This window comes from Ceratotherium simum, chromosome 12 (assembly GCF_057802395.1).
Source record: "Ceratotherium simum simum isolate JZ-2026a chromosome 12, ASM5780239v1, whole genome shotgun sequence".
Taxonomy (NCBI): Eukaryota; Metazoa; Chordata; class Mammalia; order Perissodactyla; family Rhinocerotidae; genus Ceratotherium; species Ceratotherium simum.
In genome coordinates this window covers 72,220,808-72,236,790 of record NC_141911.1, presented here as the reverse complement: position 1 = coordinate 72,236,790, position 15,983 = coordinate 72,220,808, and the positions used below count along the sequence as shown (strand labels likewise).

General features: G+C 42.9%; 1 protein-coding gene across 2 annotated transcripts in view; it reads left to right on the top strand.

The window, feature by feature from the left end:
* The window catches only part of NPNT (nephronectin), a 76,770-nt gene extending 61,096 nt beyond the window's left edge, over positions 1-15,674 (top strand). For both annotated transcript variants that reach the window (XM_087437771.1, XM_087437770.1), the window contains 4 exons: positions 3,575-3,661; positions 4,130-4,228; positions 12,531-12,787; positions 14,185-15,674. In XM_087437771.1, coding sequence (XP_087293897.1) covers positions 3,575-3,661; positions 4,130-4,228; positions 12,531-12,787; positions 14,185-14,295 — 554 coding nt within the window. In that variant the 3' untranslated portion in view covers positions 14,296-15,674. The remainder of the gene's footprint in view (positions 1-3,574; positions 3,662-4,129; positions 4,229-12,530; positions 12,788-14,184) is intronic.
* Positions 15,675-15,983: the final 309 nt, after the last annotated feature.

Here is a 15,983-nt window from a genome sequence, read left to right as displayed (position 1 = left end):
GCTATTGTAAGTAATGCTGCAATGAACATGGAGGTGCATATATCTTTTCAAATTAGTGTTTTTGTTTTCTTTGGATAAATACCCAGAAGTAGAATTGCTGGATCATATAATAGTTCTATTTTTAATTTTTTGAGGAGCCTCCATACTGTTTTCCATGGTGGCTGCACTGGTTTACATTCCCACCAACAGTGCACAAGGGTTCTCTTTTCTCTACATCCTCGCCAACACATTTCTTTTTTCTTTTTTTTGATGATGGCCATTGTGATCTGAGGTGTATCTCATTGTGGTTTTTATTTGCATTTCCCTGTTGATTAGTGATGTTAAGCACTTTTTCAGGTATCTGTTGGCCATCTGTGTGTCATCTTTGAAAAAATGTCAATCCAGATCTTCTGCCCATTCAATCAGATTGTTTTTTTCGCCATTGAGCTGTATGAGTTCTCTATGTATTTTGGATATTAAACCCTTATCAGATATATGATTTGCTAATATTTTCTCCCATTCCGTAGCTGGCCTTTTCATTTTGTTGATGGTTTCCTTTGCTGTGCAGGAACTTTCTAGTTTGATGTAGTCCCACTTGTTTATTTTTGCTTTGGGTGCCAAATCCAAAAAATAAGCGCCAAGTCCAATGTCAAGGAGCATACTGCTATATTTTCTTCTAGGAGTTTTATGGTTTCAGGTCTTACACTCAAGTCTTTAATCCATCTTGAGTTAATTTTGTGTACAGTGTAGTGTAAGATAGTGGTCCAGTTCCATTCTTTTGCATGTGGCTGTCCAGTTTTCCCAGCACCTTTTATTGAAGAGACTGTCTTTTCCCCATTGTATGTTCTTGGCCCCTTTGTCGTAAATTAATTGACCATATATGCATGGGGGGTGTATTTCTTATCACTCTTTTTTCTAGTCCATTTGTTTGTTCATTTGTTTTTCTTGTACATAATTGATATCATATTGATTATTTTCCACTACTTATTTCACATCAACTGTAAAACATACCGGGGAGTGGGTAGGGTACCTTCTCTTGACACATCAGTGGGATGCTCTCAGCAATCCATCCTGGTAAGTGTGAGGAAGGAGAATTAGCTCAATAATTTGGCAGAGTTACAGAGTAGAACTCACAGAGTTGTGAGAACTAATAGCTGCTGAGCATTTCAGGTCCCCAAATTCCTTGGTGCTTTCCCCAGTGAGTTGCAGTGAAGGTGTGCTGATCTTCCACTGCTAAATTAAACAGTTCCTGGAAACCCAGTGCCTAAAATACGAATGAGCCATCTCACGCTTTGTAGGTTGTTGGATGTGTAATGCTTTGGGTCGCTTTTTCAAAATATGTGATCTCGTCCCTTCCTTTCTCTTCAACCTCATCCCCTGCCGCTTTCTCCATTTCCCAGCATCCTCCAGACACCGGGAACTCCTTTCTCTAAATGTTCTGAGCACTTTGTAGTTCTTGCCTGAAACACTCTTCCTCCACCCCAACACTTTGCTTTTTGCTTTGAAGGTTCCACCTTCTTCCCATGCCCTCTCAGTCTACATGGTGCTTCTTCAGAGGGGCCCTCCTTGATCTCCCCCTGTGCCAGGAAACCTTGGGATGATCCTCCCCTCCACACCAAGACTCTGTTTATCATTTGACCACCCTTCGTCTGGAAAAAAGGGGGCTGACAAACTGCCATAATGCCCCCTGAAATATGGTACTGTAAGCTTTGAGCTATTCCAGTCCAGAGATAATTTGCCTAAGTTACAGCAAGAGAAGGGAACAAAAAAATGATTGTTCTAGAGTTTTTTTTTTTTTTTTTTAACTTTCTCTATGTCATGAGAAATGAAGCACGCTTGCCTACAACTTTATAGTATTTCTAGTAAGAGGCAGTCTCCCTCTCAGAGCCCCACATGAGGGAAGGAAAGCTGTGATTGGATGGCATGGCTGTCAGTCATTGGGTGTGGAGGAGGGCGCAGGTGCCGCACCCCCAGTGCACCTGCGATGAGGTCGTGCCCTGGATGCTGTCTGTTGAGCATCTTCTCTCCTTCCATCCTTCTCAGGAGGGGTACAGGTGAGTGTAGGGGAAGGGAAGGGGCTTCACTGTTTGGGCTTTTGAAACAAAAAGGAAAAAACTTCAAAAGCAGTAAGCTAAAAAAATCAGTGCAAATATTATGGAATTGTTATTTAATTCAAAAAATTCTTGCTAAAAATAATAGAAACATTGTTGAGAAAGAACTGTTTCGACTGATGCCTGTTCCTTGGTGTTCTACAGCGTTTACTCCCTGCCTTATAAAAATAGAGCTAATTAATGTAAGTTCTGGCAAAGAAAAGGGAGTATTCTCTGGTTTTTGGCCAAGAATTCCCCTCCCCGCTGTCCCCAGTGCCCCCCACCCCCCAGTTACTCTCCATGACGTCACCTGGTGATGTTTCCCTCCTGGCCTCGTCGGAAGTTAGAATTGTCGTGTTGTCCGTATTGAAAGTTTGCTCTCCCGTGGGATGCAGGCTTCCTGAGGGCCAGGCCCTGTGGGGCGTGTCCACCCCTCTCACCCCGGCTCCTGGCCTCTTCTGGGGCTGGGCACGTGGGTGGCAATCAAATATACAGGGAAAGAATAACTAATGAGTTAAATGAATCCATTTTTTAAGTGGATTCTTGAGCTCTGTCCCACTTGTCTCATTTGCAGAAAAAGACTGACGCAGTACATGGGTTTCTGACGAGATCTTCACGTTTGTTCAGGGAACACTCACTGAGTGCCTGTCACCAGGTCAAGCCCTGGAAATGCCACCTGAATAAGACATGACCGATGCCCCCCCGAGACCTCAGAGACAGCAGAGGGACAGACACGCGTGTGTGTGAATGGCTGCAGTTCTTTATGAAAGAGTGTCATAGAGGTTGTAAACGTGCGCCGTCCGAGTGCAGGGGGCAGAATTTAATTCACCTGGGGCCTGAACGTTTTCACCCAGCAGTGATCTTTATGCTGGGCCCTGAACGCAGAGGGACATTTGCCAGGTTGATTAGCAGGAAGGAGAGCATCCCGGGCTGGGACAGTCTGGGCCGTGAGAATGAGGCCACGATTGGACAGGCTGCGTGTTTGGGGGTGGGTTGTGAGTGCAAAGGAGCCAGGGAGCCTGCGGAAGCGGGGGAGGGCGTGGTAGGAAATACAGAGAAAGTGCCCAGGGGCAGAGCTCGCTGGAGAGGTCAGGATGCTGTGGTTAGACCGCTAACCATTCCCTGCGGTTGCAGCCTTTTTCCATTAAAACAGCCTTAATTTGAGTTCATCAAGTACCTTTCCTAGATGCGAATTTTAGAATTTCATAGAGATGAGTATTTTGCTAGAAATTGGTAGCTCTTTTAAAAGGTATTTTCCAGATGAAGCCCTTTTAGTGTATTTTTATGTTGAATTTTAGAAACTTCCAAAAACCATTTTTTAAAATTCTACCCAGATAAATTTTAAAGTCACCGCAGAAAAAACTTCATGTGAAATGTAATTAATATCTTGGATTCTTCCAGATGAGTGAAATGCCAAGGTCTTTCCCCCCACCCCGTTGTTAAAGGTAATAATGCCTGTTTATCAATACCTCATCCAAACAGAACAAAACCTCTCTCTCCTGCAGTTCCGCGGCAGCCTTCAAATGACTTGTTTGAAATATTTGAAATTGAAAGAGGAGTCAGTGCAGATGATGAAGCAAAGGATGATCCAGGTAGATTCTTAGATTCTTGGTACCATTATAATGACATTTTATTGTTTCCCTCCATTTCATGAAGAGAACTTTTAAATTGTAGATTGGTTACATCTGGGAAAATTATACATATTTTTTTACAACTTGGTTTCCTTTATAGTTCAATCAGTTGAGCAAAAATAATTATGAATCATCATCATCTTGTTGAAAAATAAAGCATTTAAACTATGAGGAGGAAATCATAATTTATAAGTGATGATGTAACAAGGTCATGATTTGGCAACACATGTGTGTTCTATTTTTACAGCTGAGCACACGCGCAGTTGTGCTGAGAAGGGATTCGTGTGGTTTCCTTTTGAGCTCATGGAGAGAAGTTCTGGGGGGGTTGTTAAATGAGGATGGAACACTTGGTGCATAGAGACCCTGGTTCACACGTTCGTTTCTGTTGTTGGTTGTGGTCTCCTCATCTTTCTGGTCCTTGCCTTGCAGGTGTTCTGATACACAGCTGTAATTTTGACCATGGGCTCTGTGGATGGATGAGGGAGAAGGACCGTGACGTGCACTGGGAACCTGTGAGGGATCCAGCAGGTAAACCGGTCATCCAGCTACCCGAGGGCCTCGTTCTGCCCATCAAGTAATTGTAACACAGCTGTGTGTGTACTTAACGAGGAGGGTAAAGAAAGATCTCGTCCAGCATTTATATTCCATTTTTTAAAGTGAACTGAATTTGTTATCAACTAGAATTATATTATGGGAAGACGAATGGTTCATTAAAAGGCCAGCTAATTTCTCTCAAAAAGCTTGGTAAATAAAACGTTTAGACTCATTCTAACACGTAATTTTCAAGTTATTTGTCATGCCCCATTCCCAGGCATAAAAGGAACAATATAGTTGTCCATCAGCCATGGTGGTGTCCCTGGTTGTTTTCTCAATTATGTCCTCTTTTTTTTTTTTTTTTTTAAGATTTGAGGTGTAGAAGGAGACAGTGAAATTTCTGTGAAGTTGTGAATACCTCTCTGAAAAAACTTTCAATCTAACTTGGATGCTGGAGAAATTAGTTATAAATTACCACGACTTATGCCACAGAAGACTGTTGTTAGAGAGGTGGATTTAGACATAGTCCCTTGGAAAATTAACAGACTTTTAACTTGCACGCTTCCTATTAATCTAAAGTGTTAGTGCTTATAAGATGTTTTGTCGTCTTGTGTCAGGAAGCAAAGCTACACGTTGTTGGTTTTCCCCTCTCCTCAGTAATTAAATCTTTATGGGTGAGGCCAACGTAATGGGAGGGTGAGGAGTTTGCTTTCTTTTTTTGCTTTTTCTGCTTGTGATTCCAGACTTAAGAATGAAAGATATAAGATGTGGGAAAAAAAGTATGTTATTTGATTTAAAAGCCTAGTTCTTAAGTACTATCCCAGATATATAGATGGAACACAGAACTCACAAAAGTTAGCCCGAGAGAGGATGTGCCTGTTAAACCAGTTCTTCTCGAATGCCCATGTGCCACAGATCAGCTGGGGCCTGGTTACCATGCAGATTTTGGTGCATTTCTCACAGTTCCTTGGGGAAACCTACAGTCCTTGATGCACATTTTGGGTAGCAAGGTATTAAAGAATTAGTCCAAAAATAAATTCATTAGATCCTATAAGATTGAAATATTAGAGATATTTAAAAAGGAAAATTTGAGGTAAGCTTTTAAAAATATGAATATTCAATAAATTCAAATGGAGTTTTGGGTTTCTTTTAGCTACATAATAATTTTTAATGCAAACATGCTGTACAGTCCCTCTCATTCCTGTGTTCAGTCTGTCACTCACTGAAGGTTAACCCTGAGCAAGACGACATTATTATTAATGTCACAGCTACCTGTGAATAAGAGAGAAGCCAAGATGGTGTAATACCTGCTGTAGTCCTGACTCACTTCTCATCTCATCATTAATTTTATTTAATCCTCTTAGCCACCCTGTGAAGCAGGTATTATTTTTTTCCACAAAGGATGTACCAAGGCCCAGAAGATTACATACCCTTCCTAAGGCCAGGAGCTACAGAACGGCCTCCTGTCCAGGCCTCTCTGTGTGTCTGCCCATGCAGCCTCTCAGGCGTCCAGTGCCCAGGACATCTGCAGCGTTGTTCTGGGGTCCCCACTAACCCACAGTGTGGCCTCCGTCTCTTGTGGTGGTGTGCGTGATCCCATTAGCAGATCTCAGGCCTCGGGTCTCCGATCTGGCTGACCGCTGACCTGACGTAGTTTGGTGCAGAAGGAAGTATTTTTATAGCCATGTATGATAGAATAGTGAATAATGTTCGTGGTCATAATGGATAACTCTTTCAAGTAAGGTGCGTTGGAGAGAGCAATTCATGCTAAACTCAGGAAGTCATTACACTTCTGTATAGACAGTCCAGGTAAAAGACTTGATTTTTAGAATTTAAATTTTCTATTTTAGAACCAATTTAGTACTTTCAACTTTTTATTATTCATCACATATGTAAATGATTAAATTTTTCTGACCCAAATTCCACTTAGCCTCTGATAGAAAAATGAGAAGAGGATTGGAAATTAGAATGGTAGACAAAAAAGTTTGAAATGGTCATTTGGCTGTGATAGTACAGAACAAACTGAAAGAAGTGGCTGCTGCCTGGGTGACTGGATAACTCCTGGTGATTGGTCTGGCCCCTGGAGGATGCTCTTCTGGGGTTGCTCTGGCTGTTTACCAACAACTGGGATGAATTGAATGTTGAACTTGGATATTGAAGGCATACTAACCAAACTGTGGATGACTCAGAGCCAGAGGAGGAAGTGACTGTGTGTGCTGACACAGCCAGCGTCCAAAGATTAGCTCAATGGTCACACAATGGGGACGAGTACAAGGTATGGCTCATAGTCTGGAAACCAACTGCACAGCTATGGGAGGGGAGACGTGGCTTAGCAGGAAAAGACTTCAGAGTGTTAGTGGGTAATGAAATCAGTGAGTGAACCCTGTGTCATGGCTGCCAAAAAGTTGGGTCATTTCCATAGAAATATGGTATTTTTTTCCAGAATGGAAAATACACTTTGATGGGTTCTTTCTAGTTTGAGAAGAGTAGAGATAATTGTAGGTCGCTCAGGAGAGAATGACCTGGATGGAAAGGTACTTCCACAGATGGAGAAGCCAGAGTGTTGAGCCTGGAGAGGAAATAATGGAGCAGACTGCTTTTCAGATACTTGACCAACAGCATCTGTCACAGTTGTTCTTTTTTTCTTTTTTTTTTTTTTGTGAGGAAGATCAGCCCTGAGCTAACATCCGTGCTAATGCTCCTCCTCTTGCTGAGGAAGACCAGCTCTGAGCTAACATCTATTGCCAATCCTCCTCCTTTTTTTTCCCCAAAGCCCCAGTAGATAGTTGTATGTCATAGTTGCATATCCTTCTAGTTGCTGTATGTGGGTCGCGGCCTCAGCATGGCCGGAGTAGCAGTGCGTTGGTGCGCGCCCGGGATCCGAACCTGGGCCGCCAGTAGCGGAGCGCACGCACTTAACCTGCTAAGCCACGGGCCGGCCCTGTCACAGTTGTTCTGTGCCCACAGGGGATGAGAAGTTGGATCAGTAGGTGAAACTACAGGGAGATGGATTTTTGTTCACTCTCAGAAGGAATTCCCAACAGTCAGAGATATCTAAGAAGAGATCAGGCTGATGTGGAAGTAGGGAGCTCTCTGTCGGTGGAGGCGTTTGGCTGGGTGTCGTCTGGCCCGACGTTGTTTTGAGCAGTGGATAAGGGTGGGATTAGAAAACCTCTTACACGGGCTCTGAGAGCCTCTGACTCAGAATGGAATGTGCGGGGTAATCCCAAGGAGATCAGTGAGTGGCAGGTTCTAGCTGGGAAAATGGCTGGGAAGACCAAAGGATGGCAGAGGGTTGGAACAAGGGGTAGGAATGCCCGTTGTCCATCAAGTGGGGCTCTTTAAAATATGCTGGGGAATCCTAGCCCCATATTGATGGGAAAAGAGCAGTGAAGCTCACTTTCTCAGGCCTGTTTTTCTTCTAGGAAGTTTAGGTGGGGCTGTGTGTGTGCATCACGTGCTGAGGCCAGAGAAGAGTATAAGCAATTTAATAAATGTCTGCATATTATCTAGTTACTAAGCTAATTGTTTACTTGTTTCTATCTAGATTATACTGTTTGTAAAGGAACATGTTTGGATTTCCAGTTATGACTGATTTTAATGTTGTGCATTTCTTATCCAAGATCCAGATTTGCAAATATTCTTATTTGCTAATATCTCTAAGAAAACCCTCAGTTAAATAACCTTACAACCTTGAGAAACAGCTGCAAAATAAGTGCTTATGCTGGCTGCTAGCTGCCCTTGCTGGTGCTCATTCGGGTTTATCACATTCAGTCTTGAACTTAATTGTGAGATAGTGAGATTAACGCATTCCTCTAAGGAATGGAAAATCGTGCTGCCAACAGACAGACGTGGTAATGCGCTGAGGCGTGTAGCTGTGGCCCTGAGTTCACACCCTTTCCCTGTAGATGCCCATGCTGGACCTGGGGCCCTCCTCCTGGAACCCTGATCTCTGGGGATCCAGGGTTAAAGGCAACTGACCCAGTGTCTGTCTGCTACTGATGGCTTCAGGGAATTCACATAAATACATAACGAGTATGCCAGCGTGTACATACAAGTACGTTTAATGCAGCATTACAAACATTGTTTTGAAATACACATAAATGGAAAAGTAAATCAACAGTGAAAATAAAAGCTCCCCCTAGCTGGGGCTCCCAGTCGCCTTCCCCAGTTTCTCGGTTACCTTTCCAGAAATACGTTCTGCACAGCAGCACCCTCTCCTGTACCGTGCTTTAGTCACTTAACAGTATTATCTCAGGAGTCAACATGAAGAACAAGGACTTTGAAGCCCGAGTGCCTGGGTCACTTACTTGCTTTGACCTTGAGCTTGTTACTTGAATGGCAATAATCAATAGTATCTACTAAACGTACGTAAAGCCCCGAGTTACCATTAAAATAGTGTTTGCCATTGCTGTTGGAGACTGTCCTCTGTCAGGACACACACGACACCCTCGTTCTTATGCACGGCTCTCCCTCCATCCCTCCTTGACATATGACATATATGATGTCATTTCATATATGTTTGAATATATCTGTAGGATAAATTCCTAGAGGTATAATTGCTGGGTCAAAGGAAATTTGCATTTTAAATTTTGATAGCTTTTACTAAATTGCCCTTCATAAGGGTTGAAGCAATTTATGATCCCACTAACAATATTTAAGAACCATCCCCAACATAGATCTTATTAAACTATTTTCTCTTTGCCACGCTTACAGATGAAGAGGCATCTCATTTTAATTAGCATTTCTTTTACTGTGAAAAGTTGACCATCTTTTCATATATTTAACTTATTTTTTCTCTGATGCCTTTTATTTTTCTTTTGTGTTTTTATTATTGATTTGTAAAAGTTATTTATGTAAATAGGAAACTTGGCCCTTTTTCATGTGTTGCAAATATTTTTAAATTTTTTTGCTTGTCTTACTATTTTCCGGTATTTTTATCTTAAAAAAAAGTGAAAATTTGGAAACAACTTAAATATTCTTCAATAAGAAATTGGCTAAATTATTAATGCATACTTTCATCTGTGAAAAATATCTGTATTTGTTGACATAGAAAAATGGCTATGATATAGTTAATGAAAAAAGCAAGTTATAACACTGCAAAAAATGTTCATATTCATGTGCATTTGTGTGCATGCATTTACATAGGAAAAGTTCAGAAATCAGAATGTTAGTAGTTATCTCTGGGTTTGGAGATTATGGTTTATTTAAACTCTTTATGCTTTTCTATTTTATCTTTTTTCTCCTCTGGGCATGCACTACTTCTTTTTTTTTTTTTTTTTTTTTTAAAGAATTATTTCTTTTTTTTTTTAATTTTATTTATTTATTTATTTTTTTTCCCCAAAGCCCCAGTAGATAGTTGTATGTCATGGTTGCACATCCTCCTAGTTGCTGTATGTGGGACACGGCCTCAGCATGGCCGGAGAAGCGGTGCGTCAGTGCGCGCCCGGGATCCGAACCCGGGTCGCCAGCGGCAGAGCGCACGCACTTAACCGCTAAGCCACAGGGCCGGCCCGCACTACTTCTTTTATTAGAAAAAAATTAAGCTATTTGCATTCAAGGGGTAAATACCAGCAAACCATCATTATCTTAGTTCTACCTGGCCTGGTTTCTCAGCTAGGCTAAAAATTATAAATAAAATCACTGCAAAATTCCCCTCATTTCCTTTGACCCCACAGTTAACAGGTAAAGCAATGGATATTTTGTTATTCTGTTGGAAACTGAAATCATAAAGACACAAACCAGTATAGAATTAAAAATAAGTCACTTAAAATGTTACCACCTAACTTTCTGGTGAGTTTTGCAGCATCTATTATTTATCGAAAAAAACTTTAGACATTGTGATGCTTGAAAATGGAACCATGAAAATATTTAATGTAATTTTGTATTTAAGCCAGTATTTTGGAACCAGAAGTGAAATTTTTGTTTTATTTGTTTGTTTGTTTATTTATTTATTTATTTATTTTGTGAGGAAGATCAGCCCTGAGCTAATATCCGATGCCAATCCTCCTCTTTTTTGCTGAGGAAGCTTGGCCCTGGGCCAACACCTGTGCCCGTCTTCCTCTGCTGTATATGTGGGACGCTGCCGCAGCGTGGCTCTATAAGCGATGCACAGGTACATGCCCGGCGTCAGAACCTGCGAACCCCAGGCTGCTGAGGCAGAGCCCTCGAACCTCACCACTACGCCACCGGGCCAGCCCCCCAATTTTTATTTAATAGGTCATTATTTGGGTGCTAGATCAATTTTTCCCTAATTACTGTTCCAACCTTGTAACATTTTCTTTTATTAAAAAGGGAAAGAATTCTTCATGTAAAAAAACAACGGTGGAACCCCTGGTGCGCACAGAGCAGTCCCCCAGAGGGAGGGCAGTCGCAGCCTCCTCCCTGAGTTTGCGTTGAGAGCTGAGCTCCCTGCACTGGGATAATTGGACTGGCTGGAGGCCTTGGTTCGTTGCGTTGTCTTGTTTGCTGGGAGCGTCTGGCAGAGTGTTCTTAGTTACATTCCACAGGGCTTAATCCTTGTTTTCTTGAAACTTGCAGGTTAACTGTAACAACCTTATATCTTAGTCTTAACCAAAATACCTGTGATGATTCAAAAGCTGACTTACCAGGAGACATTTAAAATCCATCCAGATATTTTGGCCCAAAACATTGTTTTGATTAATTGGTGGGGTGGCGGTGAGGGCAGAAGGAGGATAAGAAATATTGTGTGTATGTGTTTGTTGAGTCAAATACGTGACTCAAGGACCTATTTTCCTGCAGTTTTTTGCTGTATTCTTAGAACATCATTTATTCAACAAACAGCATTAAACTCCTACCATGTGCTAGAACGTAATGGGGTGGTTTGGGAGAGAAACGAGTAAACCAGTGAATCCAGTCTGAGAGCAGCAGGTGCAGAATAGGAGTCAGGCAGTTCTGAAATGAAACCGTTATTCTGCCACTTACTGGCCAGGTGACACCTTGGGTGACTTCAGCTCTCCAGGCCTCAGCTTCTGCATCTGCAAAACAAGCCTAACCGGTGTTCACTTCGAGGGCTTGGTAGCAGGGTTACATGAGATGCTCCCCGGAGGGCACTGGCCACAGAGCCTGGCACGTCGTAAGTGCACAGAAAGCACCTGTTTGGTCCTATGACACTTCAGCGGGGCCTTGGGTAGAGAAATCCCTTGAAGAATAGGGGGACATCCCAAACCTTATCATGTCTTATACGGATTAAGCATAAACAAGAAATGATGGTTTACCTTTTCACTGAAAAATAAGTGGGATTCCTCCCCAAACAGATGCGTGTGTTCAGCATTCCAACCACATTTTTCCTATGGACACAGCAGTTGGCGCACAGCGTGTTTTCAGTTGGCTGCGGTTCGGCAGCCTGAGGGGGTGTCGTGGGTACATGGATTGAGTGTCAGAATACTGCTCACAACTCTCCCTCTGGAGAGCCAGCGTGCTCCACTCCACTTCTGCTGAAACCGTTTTTCCTTAATTGCAGTTCCTCTAACAGGGGGCGCAAGCTGCAGCCCGAGAGATCTGAGGACATCATCAAAGTGACCTGTCCAAAGCGAAAGCTTTTATTAATGTTTTGTGTTCATGTATATGTAATAGAAAATTTATATCTTATTATATATCATGTTATGGATTTAATACAAAAATGTTTTAAACTACTACCTCCAAGTAAAGTTGATGCTCCAGGAAGACGTGGAGCATTTCCAGAATGCCTCTGCATCTTCCTGAGGTGACGTGTACTCCAGTGTGAGAGGCAGAGCAAACTGACTTTTTTAAAAGGACTCTTCTCTCTTTAGAGATTTTAAAAAGAAGTAGAGAGAGGAAAGAGACAAATCTAGTGCCCTTTAAATCACCAGCTGCTCTACTGCCCAGAGGTTAATTATCCACGTAGAAAATTCTCCCTGGCCACTTAGAGTCAACCACCCAACCCGCAGGCAGCTTGACATCATCATCGTGAATTGGTGAGGGTCAGGAGGTGGTGGATGTGTGTGTGTGCACCTGCGTCTGAGCGTATTCCACTGGAATTATGCAGTGTCGGGATTACTGATTGTTGTATGTTGTTGGCACAACATGTACCCTCCATGAACAGAGTGAGTGTTTTCTGTAAACAAAAACTGTAGAACTTAAGACAAGCGTAGAAATAAGTCATGTTTTTCTCCTTCAAAAGACTGGAATTCTTCACAAATGACTGTCACAGTTTGGGATTTCTTAGAACAAAAAAAGTGGAACTCCTGTCCGTGCTGTTTGTGCTCGAAAGGGGCGTCGGCACGGACACACATGGCCTCCTTTCCCATTCCAGGTGGGCAGTATCTGAGAGTCTCGGAAGCCGAAGGCCCAGGGGGCAGAGCCGCCCGCTTGGTGCTCCCGCTCGGCGCCCGCGTGCACTCAGGGCACCTGTGCCTGTCGTTCAGGCACAGGGTGGCGGGGCTGCGCGCCGGCGCGCTCCAGGTGTTGGTGAGGAAACACGGCGCCCACGGCGCGGCCCTGTGGGGAAGGAATGGTGGCCACGGCTGGAGGCAGACGCAGATCACCTTGCGAGGGGCTGACGTCAAGAGTGTAAGTAGAACCCCCAAGAGGCAGAACCTGGACGTTCTCCTTTCACAGGGGCTTGGGTCTGACTGCAAAGGCCCATCTCTTCATTAATCCAGGCAGGAGGGTTTGTGTGTCCTCTGGGCATGATGCCTCTGCTCACAGCCTCTTTCTAGAATCCCTTTTTGCTTCTTCATACCTTCCTCATTGCAACCTCTGACCACCACCACTCCCCCACCCTGGGGAAAATCCCCTATTTTTAATGAAAAAAATTAGGAATTGAAAAAATTTTTTAAGTTATTCAACAGAATCTTCAAAGGGCAGGGTGGCGAGTTGAACTGTACCTGCTTTTCCTTTTCCTTTAACTCCTTGTATTTCAAACTTTTACCAGCGTGAGTTACCCTAAAGTGTTTCTTTAAAGTCCAATTATTTTTCCTTTGCCTCTGAGATGATAGTTAAGCAGCCTTGGGTGGGAACCCACAACAATATACTTAGAAGGTACTGTTCCATTCAGGACAGGATATGGGAAAGCTTTGATTGAATATGCAAATTTTCTCTTTAGTTATCAAGTCTTAGGTAGCAATAAAATGGTCTATAACACCCACCAAAATAAGGAATGTATTTGGAGAAGGGTCTTCTTTAGGTGGATGCCTATAAAACTGTTGCTATTAAGAGATTCTGCATCTATGCCTATAGGTATGGTTTCTAGAAACTACTTTAAAAAACATAGACTCCATTAATACAGCTTTTATCAGAGTCTTAGATTTTGTTATACTCTTTGGATTTTTTTTCTTTAAATTTTTAATGTTTATATTGTTTGGAGAAACAAGACAATAAATCATTTCAAATAGTTTCAAGCATAGAAAGGCTTTTGTTTTTAAAGGAGCGAGGATGCTCTGCAGAAGATAAAATCAACAATCGTGAGTGTTTGGCCTTCACATAAGTAGAACAGCACCGTGGCTGGATTATAGTGTGTAGTTCTGTTCCGTTTTAGGCAACAGAGCTGTATCTACCCAGACAGGGAACTAGGAAGCATCTGAGATAGGTGCGTGGTTATGGTCTTTCAGATCGTGGGCTCTTCATTTCTGTACCTTCTGTCCCACCACACTCTTTACTTCCAAGCTTGGTAATCTTTGACAGAAGTGTCCACTTCATAAGCATTCCCAAATTGAAGGAGTCTATAGTTTAAATGGCGTCTTAAAGAGTAACTGATTCTGAGTATTGTGGTCTGATTAAGTTTACTGATGATTGAAGTTTCTACCAAAAGGCAAGCCTCAGGTGACAGTGGCAACCCTGTTTTAGTCTTTCCTTCTGTTAAGTAAGTTTACTATTTAGTTGTAGGGAAAGTTGGCCTTTATTTTGCTAAATGAGGGGCATTGAAAAGGGCAGAGGAGACTTGACTGGTGTGTGTGTTCTTTCCCTAGGTCATCTTCAAAGGTGAAAAAAGGCGTGGTCACACTGGGGAGATTGCACTGGATGATGTGAGCTTGAAAAAAGGCCACTGCTCTGAAGAACGGGAGCAACTCCACAACTAGCAATGGACTCCCACGTCCCTTCCTCCTCTTTTCCCATCCTCACCTCCTGTCCTCTCCTCCCTCTTATCAGGCCTAGGAGAAGAGTGGTCAGTGGGTCAGGAAAAGTCTGGTGGGTGACCTGCGTCTTGCTGGCCTGCTTTTGTGCAATCCCAATGAACAGTGACAGTCTCCTTGAAGTACAAGGGGCACCTGTAGACACATCCCACCATGTTTGAGTGTTACCTGCTGTCCTGTCTCTTTTAGGAAGGCCACGTAATGTGTGACCTATACCATCCTTCATCCTGGTTACGAGGTGTTCTTTGTAGCAAATTATGGGAGAAGTTTTCAAAAGAAATCTGTGCAAATGGCCATCCTATTATCTGTTCAGTGTTGTCCCCAAGTAGAACTGACTTCCCCTGATGTAGTTGTTGTGCGTGTGGAATTGGTTTCTCCTCTTCGCTTGTTAGTTCTGGCCTGACCTGAACTCTGACTTACTGCCATTCAGTTTGTAAAGAAGGGCGTGTCACATATCAAGATGCATTTATCCTTGTTATCTGTATTTTTCTTTTTAAGACAGTTGTGTAGAGTGGGCATGTAATCCCTCGTTAGTAGTAGTGTGTTTGTGTAAATGTGCTATTGATATTAAGTAGTTACATGTTTCTAATACTCACAGACTCTAGTTGCAAGGGAAAAGGCAGCTTGTGCTCTCGAGTTAAAACAACACGGAGTGAAATGTCGTCCAGTCCCATGACCTTGTGCTGGGGGCACCAGAAAACTGCAAGAGGTGTTAGGCTGTGGTGATGATGTGGAGGGATCAGTGAATTTTTTAATGGCCTTGATTTGATCGCTCCAAAGGATAGTCAACCATTCAGGTAGACAAGAAACTGCAGTTAACATGTAAAACCCTCACTGTTTCAGGTTACACTTTACAACCAACAGCTTTTACCGTGACAACATGGCTCCCTCTGGTAAGCTGTAGGCCGCTTGGTAAACTTGCTGGTTGTTGTGGAGGAAAGATTGTGTTTGTGGAAACAGGGTGAGCGGGGCGTGAGGGAAGCTCCGTTGGAACAGACTGTCGTGCCAATTTTTAAATCAGCACAAATTTAGGCAGATCTAGCTCATGACTCGCGTGCTCCCATGTCAGGAGGGGAGGGGAAGCAAGTCCCGCGCTGCGAGGCCGTGGATGTGCTGGAGTGGGGCTCACACACACTAGAGCAGCAGGACGAGGTCGGGATGCTAAGATCCATGAACCCCCGACTATATCCCCTCCCTGCATATGTTACCTTCACGTTAAAACAGTACATAACTCGTAAAAGGCAACTTACCCCTGAGGCTTTTCTTCATTTCTGATTAAGTAATCAAAATATTTTCTGCTGTTTTTGCCAGGAATCACAAAGATGATTAAAGGGTTGGAAAAAAAGATCTATAATGACAAATTAAAGGAACTGGGAGTATTCAGCCTGGAGAAGAGAAGACTGAAGGGCAAACCATTGCTGGTTTTCAAGTGTGTGAAGGGTGGGTACAGAGAGCAGGGTGACCCGCTGTCCTCCGTATGCACTAAGAATAGAACCAGAGGAAACAGGCTGAGGCTGGAGGGTGAGGGAGCATTTCCTGGCAGAGACAGTTGTTCAATTAGAATCCTTTGTAAAAAAAGAAGTGTGACTCTGTGTCTTTTTTGTTTTCAGTCTTTTAAAAAATTAGATAGGGCC